This window comes from Hemicordylus capensis, chromosome 7 (assembly GCF_027244095.1).
Source record: "Hemicordylus capensis ecotype Gifberg chromosome 7, rHemCap1.1.pri, whole genome shotgun sequence".
In the NCBI taxonomy this organism is placed as follows: domain Eukaryota; kingdom Metazoa; phylum Chordata; class Lepidosauria; order Squamata; family Cordylidae; genus Hemicordylus; species Hemicordylus capensis.
Genome location: NC_069663.1, coordinates 28,976,070 through 28,987,682, shown reverse-complemented (window position 1 = coordinate 28,987,682; position 11,613 = coordinate 28,976,070). Strand labels below are relative to the sequence as shown.

The 11,613-nt window shown below is 52.6% G+C and overlaps 2 protein-coding genes across 2 annotated transcripts; one reads left to right on the top strand and one right to left on the bottom strand.

The window, feature by feature from the left end:
• Nucleotides 1-54: 54 nt before the first annotated feature.
• On the top strand, nucleotides 55-1,551 carry LOC128332704 (cytochrome P450 2B19-like). Its single transcript, XM_053267321.1, has 2 exons — nucleotides 55-1,041; nucleotides 1,145-1,551. The coding sequence occupies exons 1-2, from the start codon at nucleotides 814-816 to the stop codon at nucleotides 1,298-1,300; spliced, it is 384 nt and encodes a 127-aa protein (XP_053123296.1). The 5' UTR covers nucleotides 55-813; the 3' UTR covers nucleotides 1,301-1,551.
• Nucleotides 1,552-1,670: 119 nt separating this feature from the next.
• On the bottom strand, nucleotides 1,671-9,518 carry LOC128332692 (cytochrome P450 2C20-like). The gene is made up of 9 exons (XM_053267295.1): nucleotides 9,290-9,518; nucleotides 7,206-7,368; nucleotides 6,560-6,709; nucleotides 5,708-5,868; nucleotides 4,667-4,843; nucleotides 4,245-4,386; nucleotides 3,134-3,321; nucleotides 2,473-2,614; nucleotides 1,671-2,229 (listed from the first exon to the last, which is right to left on the bottom strand). Exons 1-9 carry the CDS (start codon nucleotides 9,464-9,466, stop codon nucleotides 2,039-2,041), a joined length of 1,491 nt encoding a protein of 496 aa, XP_053123270.1. The 5' UTR covers nucleotides 9,467-9,518; the 3' UTR covers nucleotides 1,671-2,038.
• Nucleotides 9,519-11,613: the final 2,095 nt, after the last annotated feature.

Below are 11,613 nucleotides of genomic sequence, written 5' to 3'. Positions count from 1 at the left end.
GTGCCTCCCAAAGGGACTTCCCAAGATGTCGGGTCTTGCGTGGGGTGGGGTGGGGGTGCTGTAGCCACTCCTTCCTTTACTGCCCACCCTCAAGAGGCATGGCTTCAAGTCTGGGTTTCTTTGGCGGGGCACCTCCTTTGCTGAGCACCTAAACTGATGTGGTTCTTCCCAACAAGTTGCATGCGCAGCTAACCTCACACTGCTTGTTTATTCAAAGGTTGCTGCTTGGTCCAAGTAATCGCACTTAATTATGTTTAACAGAGCAATCAATTATATATGCACATATTGCATAAGATAAAGCTGCAGTTCTGAAGTGAGCAGCATTATTTTGTTGCTTCGAATGGATGGTGAAAGTCCTGAAGCAGACACAGAAGAGGCATTCTCTCCTGTGTGATAGAGGTATTCCCTTCTCTGTGATGAAACACAGGAGAGACCTTCTTTAAGATGCAGCCATCTCCTATGCTTCTTGTAAAAGCTTGTATATTAAATATATATATATATATTTAAAATTACTGCCTGATCAGTCAGAAGCATAATGAATTGATCAAATGGCTTCTAATCAATTAATCTAACCGACCTATTAAATATCACAGCACTAGTCTGATTGCTTCTGCATGAAAGGGGGCACTGCTCTTCTGCAACAAGAGCATGAAAACGGAGGCTCCACACAGCACTGAACATGGCACTATATTCTGGTGCAGAATGCCCTCCCTTGGTTTTATTTTTTATTTTTATTTTTGAGCTGCCTTCCTGTTGAGTGAATTATTGAATAGTTCCCACCTCCGGTGTTTTCTGGGCGGTGGTGGCACACTGATGGAAGTGGGCATCTTCCGTTTCTCTGCTGCTTTCGGCCTCCCTGCACAGCTCTACAGCCTCTTCCCTCACATCACAAAACACCTTCCTGGTCCGCACAACAAGCTCTTCGAGAACTATGCTGAGCAAAAGAAATATGCCTCCCGGATGATCCAGAAACACGAAGACCCTCTGGACCCAGCCTTTCCTCCAGATTACATAGACACCTTCCTCATCCGGATGCAGCAGGTGAGTTGGTTGCCATGACAACTGCTTCTTAAAAGCCTTCGGGCGAAGGGAAAGCAGACCCCAGCCCTTCATGCCCTGGCTTTCTCCTTCCCTTTACCTGCAGGACAGTGGGAATCTAAACTCTGAATTCCATCAGGAAAACCTCATCGTCTCTGCGCTGGACTTGTTCTTCGCTGGTACTGAGACCACCGGCACCACCCTGCGATACGGCCTCCTGATCCTCTTGAAGTACCCGCACATTGCCAGTAAGATGGGCTAGGAAAGGAATGGCACAGAATGGAGCTAGCATCTGTGTGGGGAATGCAGTTGGTGAGGGCTGACCAGGACATTAAAGCTCAGCCTGGTGGGTGGTTAACTTCTTCCCCAGGGCTGCTCCCTCACAGAGAGAATTCAAGAAGAAATAGACCAAGTGGTTGGGCAGGATCGGGGCCCAGCCATGGAAGACAGAATGAAGATGCCCTACACAGACGCTGTGATCCACGAGATCCAGAGATTCATCGACATCAACACCCTGGGGGTACTCCATTCTGTTATGCAGGACACAGAGTTGCAGGATTCACCATCCCAAAGGGACGGGCGCTTGATTTATGATGACGCAGAAACTGCCCTGCTGGTGGACATGGCTATAGTTGCATTTTTAGCATCAGTATATTTGAAGTGTGTTTGTCAATTTCATTTTTCATTACATTTAAGATGATAAAAATAAGGATTTCACAGGAGTTACCATCTCCTGTAAAAGGAAGCCGAAGGCAGATGGCACCACTATAAGCAGAGACTGTTCTTTCTGTCCATATTTGCACACAAGAGACATTATTTAACAATTGACTTTATCTGAGCACATTTTGCCTAGCCCAGCTCAAGCATGAGGCTTTGTGGGGTTAATTTACAATCTTTCCTTCAAATCAGAGATGGAAATTGTGTCCAGCCTAAGCAGAAATGGATGCAAGTGTGGGGTGGATCCTGCAGCTGAGCTCGGTGGCACCTCCTCAGGGCCCATTTACCGGGCAACCACGCGGAGCTGGTAGGGCCCGGCCAGTCTCCGTCTCCCGCCCAGCCACATCTCAGGCAGACTGTTGATTTCCCGGCTGTTGTCCTGGAGTGGTTTCAGACTGAAGTTTTGCAACAAGGTTGTGAAGTATAAGAAAAGCTCCATGCGAGCCAAGCCTTCTCCCAGGCAGACCCTTTTTCCTGGAAGGCAAATGAGTGAGAGGGTGGTTTTTGGTTTTTGGTTTAAAAGAGAGAGCATCCCCAGACACTTTCCTAAAGGGCACCAACCCAAGGAGAGTCCTAATCCAAAGTTTCAGCTACTGGTTATCCCTGCTCTGCATTGCCAGAAATCTTTGCCCCTCTCTTTCTCCCCTACAAATCCCCTGATCATCCTGGGGTCGCGCCAAACTTTCTGTTTGGGAATAAAAAGTCAATGTGCCTCACCTGTCGAGAATGGCAGGAAGGCCTCGTTTTTCTTGAAAGCCCCGTTTTCATCCAGGAAGTGGCCGGGATTGAACTTCCTGGGCGTCTCAAAGTGCAGGGGGTCGTGCAGGACAGTTGTCAGCAAAGGCATGACTGTGGTGCCCTGCAAGGGACAGGCAGAGGCCCAGAGGCAACAGTTGCTGAGACCGGCCCAGACCAGCTCTTCCTCCTCCTCCTCCTCTCAATAATCAAAAATCTGCATTTAAATTGTGCCTCAGTGTCTTCTAAACACTGTTCTAAAGGTCTCTGCGTCAGTGTCTGGTAGGGCACTGTAATTACCTCCCCGCCCCTTCTGCAGGTGGGGAAGTGGAGGCTAAGAGAGAGGGCCTTGTCTAAGGCCATAGAGTGAATCAGTGTCAGGGCTGCCTCACCACCCTGTCATGCAGCTTCAGCACCACAGCTAAGGAGACTCATTGCCCCTGGGGACCCCCTCCCTCCTCTCCAACCTTTTGTCTCCTTTAAATGAAGGTGAGGAGGAATCTCAGCCCCCTGGGCTACTCTGGCTTTTCAGCAAGCCTGAGGTGAAATCCTGCCCATGGCTTGAAAGCAATGCCTCCCCCACCATCGCAGCCTGCGGACTGACCCCCTGCTAATGTCCCTGCTAGTCTGAGACCCACAGCACCTTGGGAATGGTGTACCCTCGGAACTGCACGTTGCTGGTGGTTACATGAGGAACCCCCAGTGGGCTGACATCAGCAAACCGCTGGATCTCGTGGACGACGGCATCGGTGTAGGGCATCCGGCTACGGTCCTCCATGCAGGGGCTGCGGTTCCTCCCGATGACCCGGTCAATCTCCTCTTGGACTTTTGCTGCAAACAAGCAAGTGGGTCAGAGCGTGATGCATATACCTTTGCCCACAGAAGTCCCTTTCCTCCCACATTACCTTCAGCCGTAGAGCGGGTATTTTGCATTGTTGTGGTTCTAGGCTGAGAAGAAACCTATTGCTCTGCTGAACTGGGGTTGCTTCTGCAATAGGCCCCCCGCCCCGTTCTTTGGAATGGCCATCCTCTCTTCTCACCCACTTATGGATGGACGCCCAGAGGGCATCATCAGCTAACCATTGCACTTCAGTCTCTGCTTTGTTCATCTCCTGTATTTCCTCAGACCTGATCTGGTATTTTTAAAGCAACAAAACACAATTGCAGCACCAAGAGTCTATGGGTGGGAGCTGGGAGCTGGCAGGGAAACTCAGCTTATTTTGCAATGGACCTAAGAAGAGCCCGCTAAGAAGAGCTCAAGGAGGCCCATCTAGTCCAGCATCCTGTTTCACGCAGGGGCCCTCCAGATGCCTCTGGGGAGCCCACAGGCAACAGGTGATACAGCAGCCAGCAAAGTCTAACCCATATCAACAGCACCTGGGTGCTTCCCAGACTAGACCCTGCAACGGGGTCACGTCGTATCTCAGAAGTGCGCTTCCACACTTCCTGTGTTGTGACACCGCAGTCCCTACATTGACAGTAGAGCATTTCTGATCCCTTATTTTGAATTTAATCGCAGCGATATAGTGTTATGACGTCGTGTATCCAGCATAAAAAGGCTGCCGGTTGTTAGTTTTTTGGTTGTTAGTTTTTTTTTTGTTTTTTGGTTGTTAGTTGCTGCGAGACTGCTCCCCCCTGCTGCTAACGTTTCAAATGCGATTTGCCTGAACGGAATCATTTTGCTACTGTTGAGCAGCTAGACTGGAAAGCGCCCAGGCGACAAGAGATTTGCTCTCAGTTCTGAGGTTTGTCACCTTCTATCTCTGGGTGTCGGAGGAGGATGAGGAGCCCACACCGGAGAGTGGTGCTGACACTCTCTGTCCCCCCAAAGAACAGGTTGAGGACAGTAATGGTCAGGTTCTCCTCCCGAAATTCAGAAGCTGGGTTTCCTCTTTCCTGCAACAGGGGAGGAGGAGAAAGTGGCATGAGCAAGCAAAAGGGGCCTTGCTGAGCTGGGGGTGATGGGAGTTGTAGTCCAGCAGTAGCAGGAGAGCCCCAGGGTGCCTCCCTCCTAGCATACTCATCCGAGATCTGCCAGAATTACAACTCACCCCAGCACTGCGTTAAGACAACTGGGTTGGATCCCTCCCCCCCCCCAATACATTGTTGCTGATCACTGAGTGTTCAGTTCGTCCAGGTTGCCTCTGCATCTCCCCCTCCCCCTGGAAAGCGGCACCTGTTCCATTTTGGTGAGGAAACAGTCGATGAAGTCTCGGGGGCAATTTGGATCGAAGGCTTCCCGATGAGTCTTGGTCTTCTGGCGGATGAAGCGTAGCAAGCCCTTGATGTTCACGGACAGCTGATGGTGGGGACCCGGCAGAGTCTGCATCAGCCTCGGGAAGAAGTTCACCAGCTATGAAGGGGGAAAAAGCCAGCCCCACCATCAAGGCCTCTTCCTTGGTCACTTGCAGAGCCGTCTTCTTTGGCCCTTTGTGCCCTGGCCTTTATTTTTCTTCCACATAGAAAGGACATGCCTTTAACTACAATTTTAAAAAAACCCAGCCTCAGAAAATGAGTGGGGTGTCGTCAGCCTCTGACAAATGAGGTGAGAGGAAATGGCTCCATCTGTTTCCGTACAGCCCAGAGACACGCTTAGCAAAAAGAAGCGGTTTTTAAAAACCAGCTTAAAAAGCATTTCCTGAATTTCTTGGTTTACTTATACCCCACTTTTTGGTGTCATTTTGATACCTCCAGCCCTTTTAGAATGGTTTTACACTGGAATTCTAATTTGCTTCCCTGTGTCTTTTGTTATTTTTTCATATTTTATTGGGAAATTTGTCCTTTCGTCGTTTTTAGTTGTGTCTTAGTAAGCCACAGTGAGCACTGTGATGGGAGAGCAGCATACCCACCTTGAAAGTACATAAGAGGCCAAAAGAGAGACCAGGCATTGGGGAATGCTCCCTGGCTGCCTTTCAATACGAGAAGTTTGTTTTCCATTTTTAACCTGCTAAATAGCAACACTTTGAAGCTGTTATTTAGACAAATGCAAACAAGCTTGCAATTTCCCCGTAAACATTTCCCTTCCAGTCAGCAAACTGATTTGAGAGATGGGACTGGAGAGGGAGCTCAGGAGACTGGAGGGCCCTTCCTCAGCAGGGGTGGGTGGGTGGGCGGGCCGGGGCAGGTCTTGTCTGCACCCCTGCAGGGGCTCAGCAGAGACAAATGCCAGCCAGCAGGGCCGGCTGGCCCGCCCCGGGAAGCTGGAGTGCACGCTTACCTGCACCCAGGTGGAAAAGAGGAGCTGAAAGGTCTGGTTGATCAAGCTGAGCAAAGCAAGGAACTCCCGGTCCTCGTATTCAAAGCGCTGGCCAAAGACAACCGAGCAGATGACGTTGGAGACGGCGTGGCTGATGTGGAAGGTCGGGTCAAAGAGGCGCTCTGGGGAGCGGACGGGGGAGAAACGCGGCACTCTGGGCTTGCTGTTGGGGCTCTTAAAGTCCCCGCACCCCGAGCTGTATCGATCTCAGCACATACTGGGGCCATTGCCTGCCTGCCTGCCTCCCCGCCCGCTCACCCCACGGCCCCAGATTTTTCCAAGCTAAACAGGTCTCTGCCTCCAACTTGCTTTTAAAAAAAAGTCAAAATCTAGTGATGATGGTTTGTTTCAGATCATGTCCTCTCAGACCTCCCCAACGGCACCCCATTCTGTTATGTGTTTCATGAGGACTAGTGCCTCTGATTTGGCCTCCATGTTCAAATGACGGGGTGGGGTGGCTATGGGCAGCAGCAGTGGGTCTGCAGATGCCCCTGCCAGCCTGCTGGTGGGCAATCGCCTCCCCTCCCCTCTTGGCAGGCTGCCCCTGATCACTATTGGAACTTGGAGGGCAGTGATGTGAGGAATGGGTCGGACCTCTGCAGGTTGACTGCCTAAAATATACACCCTTCAAGCTGGAACCTTCTAAAACAAGATGTTAAAACACCAACATTTTCTTTACTGAATTTACCGGATTTCAAATGTGTGCAAGATTTCATTTTGCCTTTTTGTGTGAAGCACCGTCCTTCCTCTCAGCAGTCATATGAAACAGCAGCATCTTCTTGGAAGGAAGCCTGAGCCAAGGTCCAAACTCACCTTCCGTCCTCTTCAGGGCCTCCACCAGGAACTGGGCCTCCTCCTGGATCCGCTCCTCGATGGATCTCTTCCCCATCCCAAAGTCCCGGAGGGCGGCGAGGGAGAAGCGGCGCATCTGTCTCCAGCGCTCCCCGTTGGAGAAAACAACTCCTGGAAAGAGAGGACAGCCGTGGGGAGTGAGCTGATGCCTGATGGGTGTGTCAGGATCGGACCAGAGGAGCTTCACGTTCCTTTAGCAGTTGCAAGTAGTGTTTGATGCATGAGCAATTCCTCTGCAGGGGTGAGGGGGAGAGAGGACGAGAGAGGGACACAGGGAGGGGGGGAGGGTTTCCTCCCACCTTATCTCTGAAGAAAACCACAGCTCTGCATGATGTACAAACCTGCAGAAATGTGGTTTAATCAAACGGAAGTAAAACCTCCCAGGATCAAACTGTGGTTTCTAAGGTGGTTTGAAGAAACAAACCCCTGTTTCTTAATAGGAAACGGAAAGTTCCCAGTTCACTTTAAATCTGGCCCCCTCGTGTGCAGGAGGGGAGGGGAGGAGAGGTTGGCTCTTGTAGCGGCATCCCTTGTCACACGACTCCCTAATTTGGCCTTGCCCCCGCTTTGCTGACCACCTCTCCTGCCTTCTCAGCTGGCCTCTCACCGTAATCCCGGATGCTGTCGTCCAGGGCCAGCAGTGGCCCCCTTCCCCCGAAGGCTTCTGCGTGATCTACGAGGGCTTCCTTGACGGCTTCATAGCCACACAGCACCACGACGGGCCGGGAGCCCATGTGGATGGTGAAGACCGGCCCATATCGCTGCTGGAGCTGCCGGGGGAGAGAAAGAGGATGCCGGAGCAGCCCAGGGAGCCTGGTGGGCTTCCACGGGGTTTCCGGTTTAAAACACGAAGTGGTGGTTTCGCCGTGGCTGATCAAGAGCACCCACTTCTTCACCTCGACTATACTTTTGATCCTGCGTTCCAGACAAGCCGTGACTCCCGGACTGCTCAGCTCTCTCCCACCCACCTGTGAGCTGGTCATCCAGTTAGCCATGCAGTATTACCTGACAGATGGCCAGCCTGCAGGCAGTGTTGGGGGGAGAGGAGCAACTAGAGCTGCTTCCTTTGGCACCTCCCTGTCTCTTTAGGACGGACGAACCCCTGCGTGGCTCACACCAGTTGTCCTTACCTGCAGGCTAAAAACCCAAGATACAGGAGCGCGAAGGGGAGTTGGGAGAAAAGGCAAAGGCGGGAGACCCATTTGGCAATGCCAGGAGCAAGTGGGTAAGCTTGGTCCCCTGCTAGCCCCTGAGAACTGAGCAAAGAGACACCTTTGAAGATGGCAATTCTCTTATATTTAGCAAGAGGAGAACAACTGGCCCTCTCCATCCCCAGCACAGCATCCCTCCAGTGGCTCTTGCCGGTATCTGCCTTATGTTTCTTTTTAGACTGTGAGCCCTTGGGGACAGGGGGGTCATCTAATTTATGTATTTTTCTATGTAAACCGCTTTGAGAATTTTGTTGAAGAGCAGTATATAAATATTCATCATCATAATGGTAGTAGTAAGCTGGAAAGGGGTGCTTTGATCCAGATGGGGCCAGACTGCTTTTCTCTTGCCAGGGTTCTTGGTAGGATGAAGGTGGCACAGCTGTGCAGAGGCCCTCCATCCTCTCTGGCCAGTGGAAGAGGCTGGTGTGGCCTCTCTTCCTTTCTGGCAGTCCAGAATAATTAGTGCTGCTCCTTCTCTGACCTTTGCCTTGAAATGCAGAAGTGAAATGCTTTTCTCACCTGGGTGCTTTCCAGATTAGATCCTGCAACGGGGTCACGACGTATTAGCAAAGTGTCCTTCCACACTTACTGTGTTGTGACAACGGAGTCCCATTCCAATTTCAGATGCTTTGTTTCAGATTTAATTGCTGCAATTTATTGCTATAATGTTGTATGTCTGCTGTAAAAAGGTTGCTGTATTTTCCGGGTGGTTTTTTTTTGTGAGACAGCTCCCACTGCTGGCAACTTTGCACAACAGCCTTCATTTACATTTTGAATGTGACTTGCCTGAACGGAAGCATTTTGCCGCTGCTGAGCGGGTGACCTGGAAAGCGCCCTGCAGCGCCTGGCTGTTGCTGCTTCTGCTGGAGCAAATATTCAAGGTACGGAAGACCTGGCTTCTGACCAGCCACCTTAAGGCTGCAATCTGCTGCACACCTACTCACTGGAGGAGGATTAAGTTCCATGGAATGTGTGGGGCTCACCTCCAGCAGACATTCATGGCTGGCTTCAGAGTGTCCCACCACCACCCACCACAGGGGCCGCAGGCCAATTGTACAGGCAGTGAGGAGGGCAATGGGTTGGTAGCAGCTTCCCAGCAGATGCACTTTTTTGCCAGTCTAGATGCTGCCAAAATCGGTCTGAGGTGCACTTGAGCAAAATCCCCAGCACTGGCAAGCAGCCTCCTTGTCTGGCGGGCCTCAAGCCTGCTGCCCCCTCCCCCTGCAAGGGGAAAGTGCAAACCCTCCGAGAAGACCTCAGCTGGCCCTGCGTCCCTGGACTGCCTGGACGCTCACACCGTGGGCTGCACTTCTCAGTGGGGGTGGAAAGGGCTTGCGTTTTGCACAGGCTCAGAGGTGAGCGCATCGAAGGCAGGAGTCCACCCTCCGAGTCCACCCAGCCCATCCAGAGGCTCCCTCCTCTTCTGCTCCAAATGGCCCCGGGATGTCCTAGGGAGGGAGGGAGCCAAGGCAGCACTCACCCGCTGGAAAGACTCCACGAGATCCCGAACGTCCACCTGGAGCATGTTGCCCACGAAAGGCAGCGGGGTGGGGCCTGGGGGCAGCTTGCGCCTGCTGCGGTGACTCCTCCAGAGCAGGGCGAGGAAGAAGGTCGTGCAGGAGAGCAGGAGAAGGGGCACCGCTCCGAGCAGACCCATGACTTCAGAGGGGAAGGGAGGCCGGGCGGGAGGACCTCCGCTGTGCAGGGCAGGGCAGGGGCCTCCCAGCCTCCCTTCTTGAGAGCTAGGGAGCCTCCCCACCCACCCACCCGCCCCCCTCGCTTGTGTTTACCGATTAACCTGCTTCCACAGAGGGGCCAAGCAGAAGGCAAAGAGCAGCAGCCTGTGAGTCCAGCTTGCCCGCGTGGTCATCAGGGGGTGCGCCTGCAGATCCACACACGCCCCTCCTCAGGCCTCTCTTCATATCGGCAGGGATCAGGGGTTTATTTTTAAGAAACAATTGGTTTAAATCCTTTATTTTAGATCCCCAGCAGGTAGCACAGAGGATCCACTCCGTGCTCGCAGATCAGCTGCATTCAACGAGCAGACTGACCCCAAGGATGTTGACCCCCAGAGCAATGAGCTTCATCTGGGGAGAAAGTCCACTTGGTCTTGTGCTGCGGAGGGGCCTGGCAGGTGAAGCACACATGCCACCCCCCCCCCCCCGTGCTGCGGTGGTGGTGATGACGAGCACAAGACAGAGGAAGCTGCCACATACCGAGCCAGAGCCTTGGTCCATCCAGCTCAGCATGGCCGACACAGACTGGCAGCAGCATCTCCAAGGTCATAGGCAGGAGTCTCTCCCAGCTGTATCTGGAGAAGCCAGGCAGGGAACTTGGGGCCTTCGGCATGCAAGCAGGCAGCTGTTCTTCCCAGAGCGGCTCCACCCCTTAAGGGGGAATGTCCCACAGTGCTCACAGATGCAGTCTCCCATCCAAATGCAGCCAGGGTGGACCCTGCTTAGCAAAAGGCACAATGCCTGTCTGCCACCACAAGACCAGCTCTCCTGGCAGCGGGTGGCTGGGCCTGTGTGAGAACTTCCCAGAGGCAGCTGGGCCAGGTAACTCTTGTGCCGCTTCCAAACTGGCCTTTTCTCTGGAATTGCAAGGAGGCCAGTGTGCTCACTCAGTCAGGGCAGAGACCACCACCGAGAACACAGGAGCGCAGCAGAGGCTGGTCTGAATTCTCTGCCATAGCTGAGTGAGCACACTGGCCGTCTGCGGCGTCTCAGTGTGGAGGTTTCCTCTTTCAGACCTGACTTCTCACCTGTTTCTTCTTCTTGCTCTCACACAGGTGGAGCACCTGCCTGCTTGCAGAATGGTGCAAACACAGGCAGTGCCCAGGTGGCCTTTGAAAGCCCTCCTGTGACTTTAACCCAAAACTTCTTCCTTGCAGCCTCTCCCACTTTATTGCTTCCTAAGCACCACTGGAGGATTCGGGACAAATTGCTCCTTCCCTTCGTGATACCTGACGAGTGGCTTGCAGGCTGTTCCCTGTGGGGTTTCTGTGTTAAACCTATGGGTTTCATTGTTTGAGTAGGTGTCTCTCTACGAAATAGTGAAAGGAAAGGGCAGTTGTGGAATACTTTGTCACTAACCCCCCCCCCCCCAGTGGAGCAGGGTCAATAAAGCAGGAGGAGCCTGCACAGAGAAAGCTTCTCACTAAAGCTGCAGGGGCCTTTGCTGATCAGGTCTGGCTTGGGAGTAGTGAACATAGGAAGCTGCCATATACTGAGTCAGGCCCTTGGTCCATCTAGCTCAGTATTGTCTTCACAGACTGGCAGCAGCTTCCCCAAGGTTGCAGGCAGGAGGGTCTCTCAGTCCTATCTGGAGATGCTGCCAGAGAGGGAACTTGGAGCCTTCTGCATGCAAGCAGGCCGATGTTCTTCCCAGAGCAGCTCCATCCCCTAAGGGGAATATCCTACAGGTCTCACACACGTAGTCTCCCATTCAAATGTAAGCCAGGGCAGACCCTGCTTAGCAAAGGGGTCAGTTCATGCTTGCTCCCCAAAGACCAGCTCTCCTCCTGAGAGGAGAAGAGGATTCTGGAAAGATTTGGCCATGCCTGGATAATATAGTGCTATCGAAAAGTTTCCATCCCACTTCCAGCTAAGTATGGGAAAGCAGGGCCTTGGCAACACTAAAGGGCCCAAGGGTGGAAAGAGGCCAGCCGTCAGTGGCCTGTTTCACTGTTTAAACCACTCGCTGCTTTGGCTGTGGAAAAGGGACTTTGGTGGGGAACAACCACTTAGAACAACCAAGGCAGCGCAACCATCATCTGTCGCGTGAAGACACCTTTCCTATCGC